Raw genomic sequence first — 22,615 nt, 5'->3', positions numbered from 1 at the left:
ATTGGAGAAGGCAAGAATGCCCAGTTTTAAATGATTGGTTAGATTTAGTTTATAAAGTACATTAGAGGATAACATGAAATTAAGAGCAATGGTATACATTTTGAAAAGATATTGGCATATCTAAAATCAAAGAATATTCTATAAAATAAAGGAATGGCCTACATATTTCATGAATTATCTTTTTTATACCCCCCCCCCCCCCCCCCCCCCCCTTAATTCTCGTTATTTTATTTATTTACTTATTTAATATTGTTATTATTTGATATTTAAATAATATTACTCGAATAACTTATTAGGAATTATGTGTCATTATAAGAGTTTGATATAAATATGTGAATGTTTAATTTTTATCAATATTTATTTATATATATTTTTTTGTCTTTTATTCCTTTTTCCTCCGCTCCGCGTCGTGCCTAACAACGCCCTATAGCTGTTCTAAATACATTGTAAAACACGGCTTCGCAGAGCTTATTGCTTAATTTTAAACCTACAAGTAAGTGTATTTTTATGTATTTATGTATTATGTATTTTTAACAACTTTAACATAAACATTTTATGTACAATATAATTGAACACGTTTGTATGTCTATATTGTCTCATTTATCAATGTAGCCTTAAGTAGATGTATACTGTATATTTATTTTTGGACGTATAGTGGTTAATAAAGTAATAAAATAATGGTATGAGAGAGTGTCAGTGGTAATATCATTGTGTTCCTGATGGTCAGTATTAGAGGAACGGTGTAACAACTCAGGCTTAGCCTGACAGTTAGCCTGGACCAGGTTAGTTTCCCAGCATAAGTTGCCAGAGTAACTGAGTTTGAACTATTTTAAGTTTGCTTTATGAAACAGAATAAACCTACAATAAGTCTGACTAACCAAAATAAGCCTGGCTTGTATTCTAATATTGTTTTATGGAACAACCCTCTGGTGCAAATGTTATACAGGGCTTGTCTTAAAGTCTGTATATACATTATGTATGTCCTAAAAAAGTTTTAATAATTTATTTCTGATATAGGAGGACTGAAGGGTGAATAAAAGGTTAATTTCAATTATTATTTTTTACATGTAAATTATTAGAATATCTGGGACTGGATATCTGGGTATATGCTATGCTTTACTAAATTCAGGATGGGCTTAATTTATGACTCTCGTAAAATCTGCATGCAAACATGCAGAAATCATGATACAAGTTTTCTTTTTCTTTTGTAAAATCAACTTAGATTCGCTGATGTTTTTCAGACAGCATACTATTTTGAGTTTCTATTGATCCATACTATTTTGAGTTTCTATTGATTAAACCAATCTCTTTCTTTGTATTAACTCAAATGTTTAGTTTCAATGAACTCAATTTTAAGGCAACCAGTTTGCTTACTTTTTAAAGTTAAACCAACAATTATTTTTAATAAAACTGTTTTAAACTTGTTTTGAGAATGGCACACATTTCAGTTCTCCAAGATCTTGAGCATGCTTTCAGAAAAGGTGAGGTTGTGCGGAAAGCCTTTAGTTTTGGCATGTTTTATGCAAATTACCAGATGTGGGCATGTACTCCTTTATTACGATCCACAACCGTTAATTAGAAAGCATCATTAGAAAGCATCATTAGAACGCAGATAAGAACAAGTTTATGTGTACATGCACTTGTTGTGAAGCCATCTGAAATTTTGCACGAGATCTATTTTTTTTCTCGCACACACAAATATGCAAATTGTATGAAATTATTAGTGAATGAGTCCAAAGTACTTTTTAAGATAATGTTTGTCTGCTCCATCTATATTTTGTGTGGTCTTTTTCTCTGTTTAAAAGGTTGACTGAGAAGTTTCATAAGGGGAACTGGCTTTGTTTTCTTTGAAGGTGTATTGTGAATATAGCAGATTTCCTTTAGGCAAACTGACCTGTCACACTGTGTTAGCTCACTGACAAACCATTCAGTCAGCTTCAGATGTCCCTGTATCCTTTGTGTCTTTGTCCCCTTGGGTGTCCTACTTTTAAATGCTTTTAAGGTTTTAGTAAGTATCAGGGACCTGCTTGCTGTGTGAGTTCTGCTATTTTTCCAGCTCCCAGTGACTGTGAGGGTCAGAATCCCCTCGGCTGAATCACTTTGCGCATGAGTGGTTTTGTTCAGTGCCATGGTTGACCAATCGACTCATCGCATTGCATAGCACAGCCACGAAATGGGTCATTCTGTCAGTGATGCCCCTTCCTATCAGTGATCGTATTTACATGTGCCCGTGATGCAATGTCGAAGTGCTCCTAATCATAGAATGGCAGAGCCAGCACTTTGGTCAGGAGTGATTAGATGTGCTATGCTGAAGACCTGAAGGTCATACAGTCTCTGAGTTGAGCGGTTGTACCCTGCGGTGGGATTCCCAGCCCATCTAAACTTAGTGGTATGTCCAAGATGTCAGTTTGGATTGGACACCACCAGCCTAAAATCTGTCTGCTCAGCAAGCATGTCCCCTACAAAGTGTAACTGTATTACACCTAAAGTGTAAACAGACTGTTTGACACAATGTTAGAGAAGACCAGTACATCACTTCAGTACATTTTTTTTATACCTGCATACATTAAAATCTAGGCTATTGAACATTTTTGTAATTGCCCTGGAAAAAGAAACTCGCCCCCATGCCCCCCCCCCCCCCCCCCTTTTTTATGAAGAAACAAACAAAACCCTTAAAATCGTATATATTATACATTATATAAAAGGGCCTGTGAATTGAACATCTGATTTATTTAGCACTTTTTTTTTTTTAATGAATCACTAAATTAATACATTAAATTGAAAGCCCTTATATACTGCATAAATAATTTACATTTTTAATCTACAGGAAATTAAATGAAATGATCTGCATTCACACAATATGGAGAAAGACTGTAAATCATAGTTACTGTCATACCTTTTTAACTAGCCCCAGTGACCCTGATACCAGTGATTTCTGTGTAGCTCATTGCCAAATTGAATAATTTATTGCAGATACTTTTATATGCATCTAATATTGTCACAATTTAGTTGTAGGCAATGGACTGTAAGAGAATGAAGCTCTTGCAAAAAAAAAAAAAAAAAAAAAAAAAAAAAATCTCTGAATTGCTTTAGGTTGGTCTCAGGTATCGTTGACAGTCGAGTAAATTTCCCCAGAGAAAATCTGAAGAGAAATTACACTTTTAGGCAGAACACACCACACCAGCTCTGGAATTGAAACACTCTGCTGAACTGACTTTGGTTTCTGGGAGTGCCTCTAAAAACATTAATCTTTCAGTCTGACTCTAATCTCCTCAAAATGTTGGGCACATTACAGTTTAATAAAGTTTGACACCCAAGTTTGACTCATGGTAGGGTCGGATGCTTTTGATGTGTAGCTGAATCACAAACCAAGTTATGGATAGCTTGAAAAATAAGTGAATGTTCCCAGCTCACTCAGGCTAGAGTACTGATAGCAGTTGATGTGCCATAAAAAGAATTTGTCAAAAGCTCGCAAACTGTGTGAAGTACTTGTTGAATTCATCAAAAAGGTGATCGATATTAAATGTTTTTCCACTGTTCTTACAGGAATGATTTACACCACTGGCACCCTAGATTGCGAGACTCAGGATTCCTACTGGCTAACGGTATATGCGACAGACCGAGGTGTGATGCCGCTCTCTGCCTCTATTGAGGTGTTTATCCAGGTGGAGGATGTGAATGATAATGCACCTTTGACCTCTGAATCCATCTACCACCCGTACGTCATGGAGAACTCTCCCAAAGATGTGCCTGTTGTCCGTATCCAAGCCCGGGACCCTGACGTTTCCGCCTCAGATAGCCGTCTCATGTATCGCATCACTGCTGGAAATCCTCAGAACTTCTTTTCCATAGATTCCAACACAGGTAAGGTAGATTTCATGGATTCCAACACAGGTTTTTTCCCTATGAAGAAACAAATTAACAAATTAATGCTAATTATGGGGCGCCGTTTGTAAAGCGGCTCACGCTGAAAATAACAGCAACATTTTGTCACATTTAGCTTCAAACAATGTTTAAAAAAACTGGTATGAATTTTTTTACGGTCACTTTTTAGCACATTTACAACAATATTTGTCAACTTAGAGATATTTTAAATAGTTAAATCTAAATATTAAATGTTACACCCAAATGTTAAATGTTAAATCTAAATGTTAAATCTAAATCTAAATCTAAATCTAAATGTTAAATCTAAATCTGAATCTAAATGTTGAATCTAAATGTTTCGGGTGAAACTAAATATTTAACTAATATGCAAATTTAGATTTGATAAATGATAAACATTTAGATTTAACATTTAGATTTAACATTTAGATTTAACATTTAGATTTAGATTTAACATTTAGATTTAACATTTAGATTTAGATTTAACATTTAGATTTAACATTTAGATTTAGATTTAACATTTAGATTTAACATTTAGATTTAGATTTAACATTTAGATTTAACATTTAGATTTAGATTTAACATTTAGATTTAGATTTAGCATTTAGATTTAACATTTAATATTTAGATTTAACTATTTAAAATATCTCTAAGTTGACAAATATTGTTGTAAATGTGCTAAAAAGTGACCGTCAAAAATTCATACCAGTTTTTTAAACATTGTTTGAAGCTAAATGTGACAAAATGTTGCTGTTATTTTCAGCGTGAGCCGCTTTACAAACGGCGCCCCATAGCTAATTGACTTAATTTTAATTGAATTAATTATAGCTAAATTAAGTACATTAACCACAGTTAATTGCATATATCAATGTTTGCAGAGAATCATATATCATTAGAATCATTATAATTTATAATATTATATACATTAATTATTTGTTTATTTAAATCACTAAATTAACACATTTAGTAATTAAGTGATCTATACAATTATCCTGCAATTATCCTGCATAAACATATGCAAATTACATTTTATGTCATTTACATTTTTATTATAGAAATAAAAAATAGTAATATTTGTAAGATTATACTGCATAAATGTGCCATTTACATTTTTTTATATAAAAGTAAAAATGTTGTATTTGTTTCTATAAAAATGTGTGTGTATTTATAAATATATAAATATATACATACACAGAAATAACCTGTAATATTATGAAATATTATAATTTAAAAAAATGGTTTTCTGTTTTAATATACTTTAAAATATAATTAGTTTCTGTGTTGCAAAGCTGAATTTCACAACAATCAGCATCATTAATCCAGTCTGTAGTGTAACATGATCCTTCAGAAATCATTCTAATATGCTGATTTGACTCACTTATTATCAATATTGGAAACAGTTGTGCTGCTTAATATTTTTTTTGGAAACTGTGATACTTTTTAGGATTCTTTAATGAATACAAAGGTTAAAAAAACAACAGCATTTATTCAAAATAGAAATCTTTTCTAACAATATAAATCTTTACTATCACCTTTTTTAATCAATTTAACACATCCTTACCGAATAACAGTATTCATTTCTTTCAAAAAAGGAAAGAAAAAAAATTACTGACCCCAAACTTTTGAAAGGTAGCATATTGTTAGAAAAAAAAAATATTTTAAATAAATGTTTTTTTGTTTGTTTTGTTTTTTACTTTTCATCAAAGAATTCTGAAAATATTAAGCAGCACAACTGTTTCCAACATTGATAATATATCAACATATTAGAATGATTTCTGAAAGATCTTGTGACACTGAAGACTGGAGTAATGATGCTGAAAATTCAGTTTTGCATCACAGAAATACATTTTATTTCAAAGCATAAAAAAAAAATTAAAAACATTATTTTAAATTGTAATAGTATTTCACAATATTGCAGTTTTTTTTCTGTATTTTTTAATCAAATAAATGCAGGCTTGATGAGCATAAAAGACTTCTTAAAAAAAAAAAAAAAAATTAAAAACCTTTTGACCAACACACACATACATACGTATGTATGTATTTATGCATGTATATGCGATTTACATTTTATGTCATTCGCATTTTTAATCTACAGGAAATACTGCATGAAAAAAATCATTTGTTTCCTTCTAAATTAGCAAAAAAGAAACTTTGATCATATTTTCCTTTGAAATTTCATTACAGTGTCCCCCAGTCCAAACCTCCTATTGCTTTCACAGATCCTTTCACAAGTACTACCAAACAAACTGAGCAAGCACAGGCTGTAATCTGCTTCAGTGTCAGAACATTCTAGTGTGAAGAGTTAACACACATGCAGAGTTCTTATCCCGTGGCGTGCTGGGTGCATTCTGCACTGCCGATTACACCCCGGTGCTGCTTTCCTTGTCATTTAAGAAGTGAGTCATGGGAGCTTATGTATGCAGCAGTAGTCAGTGAATTAATTAAACAAGGTTTGGTGCCAGCAGGAAAGCTTTTCATTCTACTATCGGCAAATCCCTTCAAGGCAGCATGTGGCAGCACATATTTACACTGGAATACTAGGTTTAAGCTCAATAAATCTAACTCAATATATATAATGAGATGTGAGTGAGTGTGTGCATGCATTGATATGTGGAGAGGAGAGAAGTAATGCTGTATTTCTCCATGACATACACTCTTTATGAAAGCGGGCCTTTGGACCAGTATGAGTGTTCAAGGATGAAATATACGAAGAAAAGAAAAAAAAAACCTGGAAGGTAATGAAATTATAGTTGAATCAACCCAAAGGTATCAAACCTTGAGTGTTTTATAGTTTGCCCCTGGACTGCAGTCATAGATTCTACTTTAGCTTCAGCCACTGCTGGGAAAAGCCGTTGTAATTGCTCCCCACTTATCTAGCTCTCTTTTTGTGATTGCCTGTTGAACTCAGCCTAAGTGTTCAGATAAATTGCATTGTGAGCTCTTTTATAAAAACAAATGTGCTGTGACTAAGCCAGCAACCAATTACTGCACCCTGAAAATAGACAGTGCATGTTTGATTATTAGTTAAGAGCGCTTGCCTCTAATAGAGTCATATCTTTTACAATTTCTTTTAGTTACAAATGCCCTGCCAAGAATATCTTTACAGTATATTTAAATGCAAGGCTTAAGAGTAAAAATCATTTGCTCTTTCCTCACAACCACTGGTTCCTCAACGTCTCTGTGAGTTCATAGCTTCTCTAATTTCTCTAATTGAGTCTCTCTGGATGGCACACATTAGGGAATACTGTGTATTCCAGCAGTGCGATTCAACCTGTGCCATCAGGAGTTCTTTGTTGCCATGGCTAATTCACTGAGAATCATTGGCTCAGAAATCAGTGCAATAGATTTATTTTAGGTTAACATGGTGGCAGTGTTCTTTAAAATGCTGAAATTTGCAATACTGGAATTGCACATGGGTTATATCCAGTATATTTTCAGAGAATCTTCCATATCACTTTGTTCTGTGGAACACAAAAGACATTCTCAGTAAATTGAGACTGAAGCTCTCGAGCTTCAAAAAGGATGAAAAAGCACATAAAAAAAAGTATTATAGAAGTTATCCATTCAACTGATGTGTGCTATATTCTAAGCTCTGGATGTGAAACAGACTGAAATTTAAGTTTTTGTACATTCTTCAGAATTTCTCATTTTTTTAATCCACAGAAGAAGGAAAGTCACACAAGCTTTGTACTATATGAGGGTGGGTAAATAAGCCCTCTTTTCTGCAGCTTGTCAATATGTCCACACAGCAGGAATTGTTGTCAGACCCATAGACCCACTTAAAATTATTTACCTTCAGACTCCATCATCCAGATGTTTTGTGCCTTAAGGAAGCATTCATATTCAGGAATGTCTTCCTGTTCTCAATCTCTGCTGCTCTGTCTGCACTGAAGTGTTTTTAAAGCCTGGTTACAGCCACCGGGGTTTGGAAAATAATGCATTCACGAGATGCCATCTGTGGGTTTTACGTTAGACGCTTGTCTCTTGAGCTGCTTTTTTTCCCCCTGAAATAAACAAACAATGTTGTGTGAATTTATGCACCCTTTCTGACATGTTATTAATCATTGTCGAGTGGAGCGGCTCTCCTCGTTGATCGTTGCAGGCCTTACATCGCACAATTGTCATGAAAGTCATTGTTTATTCAGTTTTGTCATTAAAATTTTTTTTTTTTTTTTTCAGGACTCATCACTACCACATCAAGGAAACTGGATAGAGAGCAACAAGAACAGCACTTCCTAGAGGTACTGTATACATTACCCATCTGACTGTACCTTAAAGAAGTAATTCATTCAAAAATAAAAAAAACCTATTAATGCTGCGTTCTATTCACACTTCAAATATGGGATGTTCCTACTTGATATTGGCATTTTAATGTATCTTAAAATAAGCAATGATGCTGAAAAGCTGAATTTTCAGCATCATTGCGCCAGTCTTTAGTGTCACATGATCCTTCAGAAATCATTCTAATATGCTGATTTGCTGCTCAAGAAACATTTATTATTATTACCAATGATGAAAACAGTTGTGCTGCTTAATATTTTGTTTAATAAATAGAAAGTAAAAAAAAAAAATCAGTGCTTATTTTAAATAGAAATCTTTTGTAACATTGTTTTTACTGTCACTTTAGGTCAATTTAAAGCTTGCTGAATAAAAAAAAAAAACGTACTGACCCCAGACTATTGAACTCTAGTGTATAAGGAAATAAAATGGCAATGCTTCTGCTTTACAGGTATTTGATTGTCAAAATCATCAATCAATTTAATAGCAATATTCAATAGCATAGCTTTTTTAAGGATGGCAGTTGATTTGCAGGTCTAATAGAGATGATGATTTACTGTGTTTTAGACACCTGGCTCTAAGCGTTTGATAAACAGGATTTATTGACTGGTATTATATGAACTTTTACTCTGATGCATTTTAGTTCATTAAAAGGAAATGTTTATCCTTAACTGTTGTACCATCTCCCTGGCTTTTGCTTTGTTTGTATGCTTTCATACACACACCTCTGAAAAATCAGATACTTCCAAGTTGGAGGTCTGACTTCAAATGCTTTTTTGAAAGTACAGAACTGACAGAAGTTACAAATTATGAGTTGAATGGAACACTGCATTACTCATTCCAAATTTAAAATGCTTAATTTTTTTTTTTTTTTTATGTATTTTTTAAAATTATTATTATAATTTTTTTTCACAATAACTCAACAGTGGTACTGGTATCTCATAACAGCACGTATAGCCAAATATTAGCTTACAATCTTTGGATGTACATGTTCATATATGCATATAAAATCATAACAAAAATAGAAATAATAGTTATAATACAACAGGGCATATCTGAGTAAATAAAAACCAGAGACATTTTATAGACCAAAAAAAAAAATGTAAAGGATATATCAGTCACTGAGCATCTTCAAGAAAGTTCCACAGAGAAGACCAAGTGCGTCAGAAAACATCAGATCTTTGATGCAGATCATATGCTAGTTTCTCTAGAGGTAGAAGAGTAGCGGCTTGACTCATCCACATATTGACTGAGGGTATCTGAGGAGTTGACCATAGTAGTAATATACATGTTCTTGCTAAATATAAACAGAAATTCAGTACACTTTCTTTGTCACCACCAAGGCACAGATCAGCTTTACAGTTCAGAAGATATACATTTGGAGACAATGCAAAAATCTTTCCAGTAATCTTTTGAATCATTTTGTGGATCTCCTTCCAGTAACCTTTAAAGGGATACTTCACAGTTTTTTCATATTAAACTATGTTATTCCCTTAACTAAGACGAGTTGATGCATACCTCTCTCGTCTCAGTGCGTGCACTCAATCGCTCTGGCGCGCGGCGACACTTCGATAGCACAGCTTAGCCAGGAGTGACTTTTTACTGCGCCGAGTCGAAGTGCTCCCAAGTGCTATTCCGCCATACATTATAGTTATCCTTTTTACCCGCTTAGAAAAGCGCCACGTTTTATTTTGTGTCACCATACTTGGTCGTGTAACTACTCGTGTAAATGTATTTAAATAGGGAAAACGTGGAGGTGTTTGGTCGCTTCTAACTTCATCTCTGTTTGGTCCCTAATGAATGAACTGGGCTAAGCTAAGTGCTATCAAAGTGTCACCGCGCGCCAGAGCGATTGAGTGCACGCACTGAGACGAGAGAGGTATGTATCAACTCGTCTTAGTTAAGGGAATAACATGGTTTAACATGAAAAAACGGTGAAGTATCCCTTTAAGTTTATCACAATCCCAAAACACATGCATCAACGTACCAGTGTCTGCCCTGCATTTGAAACATAATTGAGAAGAATTGGGAACATTTTATGAAGGCAAACTGGAGTTAGATAAGTCATGTGAATAAATTTATAATTTTGTTTGTGGGCCAACATTGAAAGTCCTTTTCCATATCACCCTCAAAGAGTCAAAAGTTGAAAGGCAAACATTAGACAGCAATTTATATAACTCAGAGATCTTCTTCTTAGTAAATGAAGAGAAAAGCTGCTTTTCCATTTCAGTAAGATTAAATCGTATATTGCTTTCTTTTAAGTGTGACTCTAAAAAGTGCCATAATTGAAGAAATTTATAAAAATCATTACTGGGAAGGTTAAATTCCTGCCTTAACGACTGAAATTACCTCAATTGACCATTATCAAATAAATGACCAAACTCCAACACTCCTCTCAACCTCCAGGTCAGAAGACCAATATTCTGTGTGGGTGGGGGGAGGATCAGGATTGAGTGCGATAGGAGACTTGAGAGACAGCTTATTTGAAATAGCTAGATATTTCTTAACATCCTTCCACACCAAAAGAGTATTAGTCACAGTGAAAATATTAGTCAGAGATTATATTTTTGTATATTATGAATAAATGGCAGAGAGAAACAGTCTACGAAAGCATCTTAAAGATTCAATCCCAGTCCAGCGTGAATCGGATCTATTAAGAATCCAACTTAACACGTGTAAAACTTCCGTAAAAAAATCCGTAGTTAAGTTGCATAGCAAGTTTTGGAACAGAAAGTTCAATCTCAGAAGAATATTCATTCTTATGACATTAATCCCACCAAGAAAATAATTTGGAAGCGTCAACCAATCTGATAGGTTCTAATTAATTTGAGTAATTAACTGGGGATAGTTGGCTTTAAACAGATTTTCCAGCTCAGGTGTGATATTGATTCCCAAATATTGAAATCCAGAACGTGCTAAATGGAAGGGGGAATTTAAAACGGCTTCGAAGGGAACATGCATATACAGAGCTTGAGATTTGTCCAAATTAATCTTATATCCTGAAAAATTACTGTATTTTTCAATAACAGCAAGAATTGCATCAGTAGAGGTCTCAGGAATTTTAAGAGAGCAGATCATCATCTGCATAAAGGGATATACGATGTTCCCCTGGACTTATTGTAATACCATGTATGTTAGCATTAGTTCTCACAGCAACAGCCAGTGGTTCAATAACCAAAGAGAATAGCAATGGCAAGAGTGGGCAGCCTTGATGACAGCCTCTGCTTACTGAAAATCTGTCTGACAACACTTTGTTAGTGTTAACTTGAGCCATAGGATTAGAATATAAAAGTTTAAATGATTAATTTTCAATAGCTTCAAGTATTTTATTGATAATCATATAGGATACACACTGACTTATTTATTGATCTGTTTTAGGAACACATTTGTCTGTTGAACAAAATAGAGAGATGCTACCAGTGACCTATTGAATTCATTGGAATATAAGGGGGAAGCAGTCGTAGTATCGAGTGAGGACTGGGTTTACCCATCCAGGATGTAAAGGCAATGAAGTTTCCATGTGATTTTTTTCTTATAAAAATAAGGTGCATTAGAGCAAACGTCTTGCCTACACCTGCATTATGAGTGACCGAAAGGATAAAGCCAGCGTTTACTGACCAAGGACTCTTATTTAACTCCAAAACACGTGCAGATGTGCAAATTTTCATACAGTCTGGTGAGCAGCCTTTAAATTACTGATCCGTCAATGAGGGCAGTACAGTAGCGCTGATCAATGGGATGGGTGTGGCTCCCCGTGATCCCTGCTCTACATGTACAGAGTGGAATGAGGGCCATTGATTTCTATGTTCACTAAATGATGATTCACTCTGCAGAAGGCTTCTAGTTTCAAAGTTCATATCTTACATCTAGTGCCTCAAGGTGCCTGCTTTGACAAGCGCAGCCTTGGCATCAGCATCTCCAGTGTGTCAGCGCTGACTGCGAACAGTCCCCATTAAAGATTTAGTCCATAGAGGCTTTCATGATCTGCTGCTTGTGAGTTTGCAGTGGTGTAATTTGCCCCTTGGCTCTTTTTATGTCCAGTCTCTGATCAAGTTCTGGGAATATCCAGTGGAGCTCCATGTAGAAGAGTGAGATCAATTGCGTTCTTTTCTGAATAATGCTCCTGAGTGTATCTTTTTTCTATTTTATTTTTAAATAGAGTTTTTATTTTATTTGTTTTTTATGTATAGCCTTTTTATGTCTCTTGACAACAGAGAAATGTAGTAGCTATGCGGTTGCTAAGATGTTTGAGTGGTTTTTGGTGCATTGCTGTGAGGTTGCTAGGGTGTTTTAATGTCTGTACATCAAAAATCGGATTGCTTAATTTGAGGTTTAATTTTTGTGCATTTTTTTGATGAGTTATGGGATGAGTTACAGGATAGAAATAAAATACTCTAAAATGTGCAATGTTAATGGAAAATATTTTGTAGTGCAAAGTTGAAAAGGTATATTGCAGATGCAATAAAGAATAACCTGAGGAAAATGGACCAATAATATACTACTGTTAAAAAGTTTGGGGTCAGTAAGATTCTTGTAATGTTTTTGAAAGAAAATTTGATTTGATTTTGATTTGATACATTTTATTAATCCCCAAGGGAAGTTTACACGAGGGGAAATTTACAAAATCTCAAACTATGGCTGCATTTATTTGATGAAAAATAACAGTAATATTGTGAAATATTATTACATTTTAAGATAACTGTTTTCTATTTTAAAATATTAAAAAATTAAATGTATTCCTGTGATTCCAAATACATTTTCAGCATAATTACTCCAGTCTTCAGTGTCACATGATCCTTCAGAAATCATTCTAATATGCTGATTTGATGCTCAAGAAACGTTTCATGAATGCATGAAGAGACAATGAGTGAACGTACCCATCAAAAACTGTACATGCAGCTACCTTGACCTGTTAAAATTGGCACTGAAGTTAAAACTAACTTTATCTTCACAAACTGCATTTTCATCATAATTTGTTTATATGTGTTTATCTAGGTTACAGTTATGGATGGAGGAGGGACCTTTAGGCAGTCTACTGTCTGGGTGATAGTGCATGTTCAGGATGAGAATGACAATGCACCTGAATTCAAAGAGTCGGTGTACCGCATCATCCTTCTGGAGCGGGACCGCAACAAACGCGGTGACCCTGTCTACAGAGTCTTCGCCCATGATCGAGATGAAGGGTCCAATGCAGATCTCACATACAGCATTGTGGATGGAAATGATGATGGCAAGTTCATTATCGATGCTAAGACAGCCATGGTGTCTTCCAGGAAGATGGTCACGGCTGGTGGCTTTGATATTCTCACGGTAAAGTACCAGACAGATGGGTATTTCAGTTCACCAAAAAGTAACTTTTTTTTTTTTATATGCAGCATAACGTTTTCAGCCTTTTCTACTTCATATTTTCTATGCCCTCCTCAGATAAAAGCCATTGACAATGGGACCCCTCAGAAGTGGTCGACCACCCGTTTGCATGTTGAATGGATTCGGAAGCCCGTGCCTTCACCACTGGCCTTGCGATTTGCCGCAGCCGTTTACAACTTCACTGTGGGGGAAAACGCCAAAGTGTATGAATCAGTTGGAGAGGTCTCAGTTTGGCAGACAGCAACTCCTTTATGGTTCGACATCATTGGTGAGCATCAATAATGCAGCAGTTCCAGTCATAAATTAAGTCGGGTTGCAAACTTTAATGTCCGTAATATTACTGATGTTAATGTCTGCTTAGGATGAATCGCTTGTGTTGTTGCATTCCTCAGTTGCTTCGGATAAAACCGTGCTGATGAATAAATGTAAATGTAATTCGTTGCTTACAACTCTTCTACATATTTATCATTTGCACCTATATTTTCTGCTCATAGTTGGACAACAGAAGATGCATGTATGGTAAAGTCAGTCAACTAAACTATGCAAAGAGGGTCATTTTGATTAAACCCTCTCAGTGTTTAGAATTTTGCTGAGCATTGCAGATGTAGTACCACGATTGCTTGTGTTATTTAGTTGGAAAACTCCCAAATGAACAACCGTTTAAAAAGTAATTTTTGAATTTGTTTAGCTTAATATGAGCTCTTGACATTCATGTCAATTTTCTGTTTTCTTTTTCTTTCCATTCATCTGGATCTGTCTCTGAGAAGGTGGAAGGATGTCACGGGAGATGTTTTATATCCCTCAGAGCTCCTGTGGTGGAAACTGTTCATCTGACAGCGGTAGGCTAACTGTCAGTATTTTGTAGTTATTTTCCTGAGCGTGAAGGTTTGGCTAGTTTATCTGATACTTTTAGATACTCGCTTTAAAAACTCCATTTGCCGCAGGACAAACGTGAAGCTCTCAATCCTGTAAACACTTTGAGTGCTGAGATTCCTTCCAGACTTTGGTCTTCTGATCTCATTTAAGTGCATTGGAAATTGAGTGGAATTGGAACAGATGCATGCAATGAATACTAAAGATGCTCAGAAAGTTTGCCCTTATCCGTCAGAATGGACCTGAATTAATGATTTGAGAATCTGCCGGGAAGAGGCTTGTACCTGACACAGATGTTTGTGGGAGTCGAAGATAAGAGACCCGAGGCTGATGGGAAAGATCCCAACATAAAGCGGTTTATGTTTCGAATGCTGTGAAACTTTGATGAATCCCTGTGAAACATAAAAAATGTATTTCTCACAGAAGAGCAAAACTGCATGACAGTTTGACTGGTAGAGTGTTCACCTTTGATCCTTTTCTGCTAAACCTTTACCTCTTCGTTGGATAAATAAATACATGCAATGCATTTTCTGTCACTTTTAATTTTTCAGGTCATGCTAACTGTGATTTCTTGGTGTAATAGGAAACTATGATGGTCCATTTGATATTCAGAGAGGGATGGGGACCATAGTAATAGCCAGACCTCTAGATGCAGAGACACAATCACAGTACAACATGACGGTACAGGTGACAGATGGGACCAACACAGCCACTACACAGGTATATTTTTAGTTGTATAAACATCTTGGAAACTTTTTCTAACAGAATCGAGACTGCTAACTTCTCAAGAAACTAGCAAAAAATGTATTCCTGGTAACTGTGGTTGAAATATCCAAGAGAGAAACATCTCTAAGATGTTAAGCAGTGTGCCAACTTTTATCTAATTTTATCAACGTGAGTTTGCTGTGTGAAAGAGATATCTATATAATCTTCACTGAATATGTCTTCAGATATGCCAGGGGCTGCTGAGTATTTCAGTGTCCCAGAAACCCACATCGTATTGTCATTCTAGCATGTGCATTTTCTATTTCTTATTATAAAACGGATAGTTCCGGTCCTTGATTCTGACTGGTTGAGCCGCGTTCGAAGCCGTTGTAAATTACTCAACAAACATACACATGTGACCACATTACATTAGTATTACTGCGCAACTGCCGTTTGTGATTCTTTGCCAGAGGAGAACTGGCCCCCGACTGAGCCTGGGTTCTCCCAAGGTTTTTTTTCTCCATTAGGTCACCTGATGGAGTTTTAGGACACCATTAGGTCACTTGATGGAGTTTTTCGGTGCCTTGCCACTGTTGCCTTTGGCTTGCTCAGTTGGGGATATTTTGGGGATATTTAATTTAATTTTAACAATCAATAAATTCCTCTTGAAACAAATTTTGTTGTATTATTTTAATTTAATACTGTGAAGCTGCTTTGATACAATCTGTATTGTGAAAAGCGCTATACAAATAAACTTGACTTGACTTGACTTGACTTGTTGCTGTATGTGTTGCTTAGCAACCTCTTTGGAACCGAATTGCTTGGCGGAGGAATAAATGTGTTATAACGTTATATTTTTTGCTGCTGGTGTTTATTTTATGAATAAAATAAATATAAAAATGTATATATTAATAGAGTAAAAGCAATAAGCCCTTTGAAGCCGTGTTTTACAGTGAATTTAGAACGGCTAACAAAACGCCCCTTAGCTGTTCTAAATTCACTGTAAAACACGGCTTTGCAGGGCTTATTGCTTTACTTAAGCTGTTTTGACATCAGTGCATATTGCAACAGAGTAGATTACTTATAGGGATCTGTTTAAATTAGATGAATTTCTATGTGAAAAGGTGAAAATGACTCTGTCCCCTGTATCTACAGGTTTACATAAAGGTTTTGGACAGCAATGACAACACTCCCATTTTCTCTGAGCGTACATATGAAGTATTGGTGTCTGAGGATACACCAGCTGACACTGAAGTCTTGCGTGTCCGGGCCAGGGACAAGGATGAACGGGCAAAGTTGAGCTACTCCATCCATGGCAGCGTTGATCCGGCAAGCATGCGGATGTTTCGGATCAATCCTGGTACTGGTGTCATGTACACAGCAGATCGACTGGACTATGAGGTCCGCACTCACCACATCCTTACTATTATGGTAAGAAACAAGATTTCTATAATACAACTGAACTGTGGTTGCAATATATTGGTAGATTAGTTGATATGTGAAATGGCATGTTTTAGATTTGAAATCACTTATGACTTACAGTGGGGTCCAAAGGTCTGAGATCACTAGTATAAATGCCTCACTATTTGCATTTTTCCTAAGAAATTATATATATATATATATATATATATATATATATATATATATATATATATATATATAATTTTTTTTTTTTATATAATACTTTAATATAATACTTAAATTATATTACTATTAATTGATAAATAATAGACAAATAAAAAAATGAACAGGATTTTCTTGGACAATATTTCCCCCTTTGCTGACATGGTGGAATGGACTCCACAAGTGTGTGTAAAACCTGATGTATGTTATACAGCATGATTCAGAAAATATTTAAATGTTCATAACATTTTTTTAGTGTTCAAAATTAGAAATGTTCTATTTTTTTCCTGGTTTTAGTACAGTATTTTAAAGTATTTTAGATTATCAGAAATAAAGCTCAGCATACCAAATTTTATATTTTGACGGTTTGCATCCTTTCTGTCTTTTTTATTCCTTTTTTTCTCATTTTGCTTGTTTCTTCACAAATCTTTTCCATGCAAAAACTATTCGTTTTTCTCCTCAGCTCTGTCACCCTGTGTTTTCCTCCTTTTTTCCTTTTCTTTTTTTAGGTTAAAGATCAAGAATTTCCCTATTACAGAGATCTGGCACGAATTATTGTGACTTTGGAGGATGCCAATGACCAGCCACCCTTTTTTACTCGCACTATGTATGACAGTACGGTGTTTGAGTCGACCCCACCAGGAACGTCAGCTTTGCAGGTGATCGCACTAGACAGAGACTCAGGGAGAAACGGGGAGATAGTTTACTCAATTGATGCAGGTAAACACCATGTTCTCTGCTCTTGAATTTATTACGCTCCCTGATAACATTTCCATTGTTCAGCTGTTTTGAGTAACTGATTGTCTATGCCGCTGAGTGTGATGCATTAGCTCATTTCTTTTAACATGTCATGCATCTTAAGATTTATCTTTGATATATCCTTTACCTGAAATGCCACTTTTCATGATGAACTGACAGGCATGTCATTTTATTTTCTTTCTCAGGCAACACTGGTGGCTTATTTGGAATAGATCCACTATCTGGCATAATTTCAGTAGCCAGAGAGCTGGACCTTACAACTGTGGGTTTTTATACCCTTACTGTGAGAGCCACAGATGGAGGTACACCGGCATTAAGTAGCACCACTGCTGCTAGGATCGCCATCTCTCTGTCTGATTTCTCCAGTCCAAAGTTTGCCCAACAAGAATACCAGGCTGAGATTACAGAGAATGTTGCTGTCGGGACTTTTGTCTTAATGGTCTGTGCAATTAGTCGATCCATACTGATTTATGACATTAAACAAGGCAATGATGAAAGGAGGTTTAAAATAAATCGTTACACAGGTGTCATCACAACACAAAGGGATTTAGACTTTGAGATGACCTCCTCATATATGTTGGCCATTCAGGCTGTCAACATGGCTGGGATTGCCTCCACTGTCACTGTCTGCATCCAGGTTGTTGATGAAAATGATAATCCTCCAGTTTTCCAGGAGCTCACATATAAAGGGACCATCAGTGAGGCAGCCCCTATCAATAGTGTGGTGATGAGTGAGGATGGAAAGCCCTTGGTAATTGAAGCCACAGATGCTGACAAGAATCACAATGCCCTCCTGATCTTCCAGATTGTGGAGGACACAGCTAAATTGTTCTTCACTGTGGACTCGGGAACAGGTTCAGTCAGAACTATAGCCCAGCTGGACTATGAAACATTCAGTGCTTTTTATTTTTCTGTAAATGTGCGGGACAGTGGCAGGCTTCAACTAACAGCTGAGAAGCCAGCCAAGGTCCTAATCAGGGTTGCGAACGTCAATGACTCTCCCCCTCAGTTCTCACAAGAAGCTTATGACACTGTGTTGCTTCTTCCAACATATGCTGGGGTTGAGGTTCTGAGAGTAGAAGCCACTGATCCAGACATGACCACTGATCTGATTTATTCTTTGGCTGATAGCAACTTGGAGCACTTCGAAATAGATCCATCATTGGGTGTCCTCACGGTCAAAAACAAAAAACTCTCCAAAGACCGTTATCGTTTCAATATCAAAGTGTCAGATGGGCGGTACTTTTGCACAGCACTTGTGACGGTGTTGGTCAGAGAGGCTATGGACAGTGGTCTCCTTTTCAGTCAAACCTCTTACTCCTCCTCTGTATTGGAGAATAGTGTGAACATTACCACAGTGAGCATTATAAATGCTGTAGGAAACCGCTTAAATGAACCACTAAAGTACACTCTTTTGAATTCAGGGACACGCTTTACAATTCGTCCCACATCAGGGGTTATTCAAACCACAGGAGTCCTTTTCGATCGAGAACAACAGGAACTGTATGAGCTGGTAGTAGAAGTGAGTAGAGAATACGACCAGCTGCGAGTTGCTAGAGTAACCGTCAGAGTAGAAGTTGAGGATGTTAACGACAATGCTCCTGAGTTTCAAGGCCTTCCATATTATGCTACTGTGCAGGTTGATGCAGAACCTGGCTCACCCATTTTCCAGGTGTCCGCAACAGATTTGGACAAAGGGATAAATGGAGCTGTGTATTATGAGCTTAAGGAGGACCATCCACAATTTGAAATGAACAAGCTCACTGGGGATCTTACTCTTAAAAGGGCCTTTGATGCAGACTTGTCCAATGTTGAATATCCACTTGTCGTCCTTGCACGTGATGCAGGCTACCCCTCCTTGTTCACTGTTGTTGAGCTTCCAGTTACAGTTGTGAACAAGGCCATGCCTGTGTTTGACAAGTCTTTTTATGGCATATCAGTAAGAGAGGACATTGCAGTGTCCACTCCCGTTTTATGCATAAATGCCACCAGTCCAGAGGGTCAAAACATTATATATACTATTGTGGAAGGGGATCCCTCCTTTCAATTTGACATTGGCTTTGACAGTGGTGTGATTAATGTCATATATCCTTTAGACTATGAGACCACACCCTACTACAGGCTAACCGTCAGGTCTATGGACACTCTCACTGGAGCCAGATCCGAAGTAGATGTGGATATAGTTGTGGTGGATGTAAATGACAATGCCCCTGCATTTCTCAATGCCTCATACACCACCACTTTGTCAGAAAACTCAATGATCGGTTCTAGCGTGATACAACTCTTGGCAACAGACAAAGACTCTGACAAAAACAATGTGATTAACTATCAGATCCTCTCTGATGGATTCAACAGCACAGACTACTTCCTCATTGACAGCACACGTGGACTCGTGTTAACGGGCCGTCTTTTGGACTATGAACTTACACCAAGCTTCAGCTTTATCGTTAGGGCAACAGACAATGGTTCCCCATCCCAGAGCAGTGAAGTCACTGTCACCGTCTTGGTGAGTGACGTTAATGACAATCCACCGTCCTTCAGCCAACCACTTTACGAAGCTTTTGTGAGCGAACTGGCTCCCAGAGGGCACATTGTAACATGTGTCCAGGCTTCTGATGCAGACAGCTCAGATGCTGAGAGTTTGAGGTACAGCATACTCTCTGGAGATGAGAAAATGAACTTCATAATAGACTCCCAGACAGGTGTCATTTCCTTGTCCAGCCAGCGCAGACAGGGGATGCGGACAGCGTACAACCTCAATGTGTCTGTATCAGATGGGGTATTCACCAACACTGCACAGGTGAACATTCAAGTCATGGGGGCTAACCTTTACAGCCCTGTATTTAGTCAACGGTTCTACTTGGCAGAGGTCCGCGAGAATGCCCCTGCAGGTACCAGAGTCATTCAGGTGCGTGCCACAGATGAGGACTCAGGAATTTTTGGTCAGATCATGTTTTCTTTTATCAATGACCTTGGAAAGACTCAGTTTTACATTGGAGCTGATGGCCTAATAACGACAGCTCAGAAACTGGACAGAGAGAACCCAGTGAACCGAGACATTGTGCTAACTGTAATGGCACTTGATGGTGGAGGAAGAGCATCCTTCTGCACCGTTAGGGTAATTCTTGCTGACGAGAATGATAATGCTCCACGTTTTAGGGCTATGGAGTATAGAGTTAGTATAAAGGCTAACATGCCAATGGGATCGCTGGTGACTCAGATCCAGGCTCAGGACCCAGATGCCGGCGACAATGGCAGAGTTAGCTACTCGCTGTATAGTGAGGCAAAGCTTCCTCTAGTAGATGTGCTGGAGATTGAGCCTGACAGTGGCTGGATGGTCACAAAGGGAAGCATGGCACATCTCAGAGGAACGGTTCTCTCCTTTTTTGTCAAAGCTACTGATGGCGGGATCCCAGCCAAACATTCCCTTGTGTCTGCATTTATTCATGTCTTACCACCTGATGCAAATGTACCCTCCTTCACCCAGCCCCAGTACTCTTACACAGTCCCAGAAGACACACCCGTTGGAACAGCCTTGGGATCAGTGTACTTGAGTCCTGGTCAGACTGCCTCATTTTCTGTGGTAAATGGAGAGACTGGGGAGAGTAACCAGGGTGGGACATTTTTGGTCGAGAGAGAAACTGGACTTCTAAGGCTTGTTAGCCCCCTTGACTATGAACTCATCAACATTTACCGTTTCAAAGTTGCTGCCACCATGAGGCAGGCGCTCGTTGCATCTATGTCTGTAGTAGATGTAGAAGTGAAGGTGCTAGATGTGAATGACAACAAACCATTATTCGGAACCAGTTCTTATGTGGCCATGGTTATGGAGGGCATGCCTAGGGGTACACGGGTTATCCAGGTACGAGCACTTGACCCTGATTGGGGCTCTAACGGACAGGTTAATTACAGCCTTGGCCCGACCCTAAACCAAGAGCAGGACAAAGCAAGTGGATCTAAATCTGTCTCCAGTGCTATGTTTGTTATTGACAGCAAGACTGGTTGGATCACTACTCTCGGTGACCTGGACCATGAGATGTGCCCATCTTACACCTTCAACGTGGTGGCATCTGATCTAGGTGAAGGTGTCTCACTATCCTCAACAGCTGTAGTGACTGTTGCAATAGCAGACGTCAATGACAACCCCCCTACCTTCGAGAGGGAGTACTACAGAGGTGCTGTGCGAGAGAGTGACCCACTGGGGGAAGTGGTCTCAGTGCTGAGCACTCGTGATGGGGATAGCTCTGATCAGAATCGGCTTGTCAGCTTCCATATCACAGGTGCGTATTAAAGTAGGCCACTGGAGGATGATTTATGGCTCTCGGAGGCTCTCCGGGAAAGATAATCACATTGAAAGGGTTTAATTTAATGAACTAAGTGTGCAAAAGCTATATGAGTAAAGAGCCATCTGCTTTATGTGTCACATTACTTTGTTTAAAGACCATCTGGGGATGTGAACAGATTGTTAGATTTAAGCTCAGTTTATTGTTTTCAATAACTTGGGATACTTTATATACCCTCTCCAAAAGTGTCCCTAAGTGTTTCGGTTCACTTAGCATGCTCTTAGACTTATATTGATTGGTGTAAGCACAAATTTGTATTTGATGTGTTCAGTATAGTTTATGAAATATTATGTTTGTTTTATTTCAATTAAAGAACAATAATACCTTACAGCATATAAACATTGTTATGTGTTTATGGAAATTAAATGCATGATAGTTTGGTTTCTGTGCAGGCCATCACAGAGTTTTACAATTCTTCCTTGCTCATTTATCTCAATTCTGTGGCCATTCTTTTTGACTCAGGAGGAAACCCCAAGGGGGTGTTTGGGCTGGCTCCTGTTCAGGGGGAGTGGAAGGTCTTCGTGAAACGGCCTTTGGACAGAGAGGAGCAGGATCAATACCTGCTCAATATCACAGCCAGTGACGGCCTGTTTGTAACCCGCATAGGCGTAGAGGTCACTGTCATGGATGCCAATGACAACAGCCCCATCTGCAATCAGGTCTGAGCAATTGATTTAGGCTGGCATTTGTCATCTCATACAGCCCAAGTTAACAACTACCATGTTTAATGCCTGCATACTGATGAAAATGAAGTATTTTTACACAAATGTATTTTTTCTTAAGAA

The 22,615-nt window shown here is 37.3% G+C and overlaps 1 protein-coding gene across 7 annotated transcripts in view; it reads left to right on the top strand.

Annotated features, from left to right (window-relative positions):
• The window catches only part of fat3b (FAT atypical cadherin 3b), a 58,315-nt gene that overhangs the window by 7,710 nt on the left and 27,990 nt on the right, over positions 1-22,615 (top strand). For 5 of the 7 annotated variants that reach the window (XR_014202315.1, XM_082157478.1, XM_082157475.1 and 2 more), the window contains exons 3-12: positions 3,547-3,864; positions 8,062-8,123; positions 13,156-13,470; positions 13,585-13,795; positions 14,292-14,366; positions 14,984-15,120; positions 16,261-16,536; positions 17,238-17,448; positions 17,673-21,767; positions 22,293-22,489. Coding sequence is in view for 6 of the 7 variants with exons in the window: in XM_082157478.1 (XP_082013604.1) it covers positions 3,547-3,864; positions 8,062-8,123; positions 13,156-13,470; positions 13,585-13,795; positions 14,292-14,366; positions 14,984-15,120; positions 16,261-16,536; positions 17,238-17,448; positions 17,673-21,767; positions 22,293-22,489 (5,897 nt within the window). In the remaining variant the exon portion in view is untranslated. The remainder of the gene's footprint in view (positions 1-3,546; positions 3,865-8,061; positions 8,124-13,155; positions 13,471-13,584; positions 13,796-14,291; positions 14,367-14,983; positions 15,121-16,260; positions 16,537-17,237; positions 17,449-17,672; positions 21,768-22,292; positions 22,490-22,615) is intronic. The other 2 variants (XM_082157476.1, XM_082157474.1) reach the window with 1 other exon arrangement.

This window comes from Leuciscus leuciscus, assembly GCF_965113295.1.
Source record: "Leuciscus leuciscus genome assembly, chromosome: 24".
Lineage (NCBI taxonomy): Eukaryota > Metazoa > Chordata > Actinopteri > Cypriniformes > Leuciscidae > Leuciscus > Leuciscus leuciscus.
Note: the sequence above shows the minus strand (reverse complement) of the source record. Positions and strands in the feature narration are given on the sequence as shown.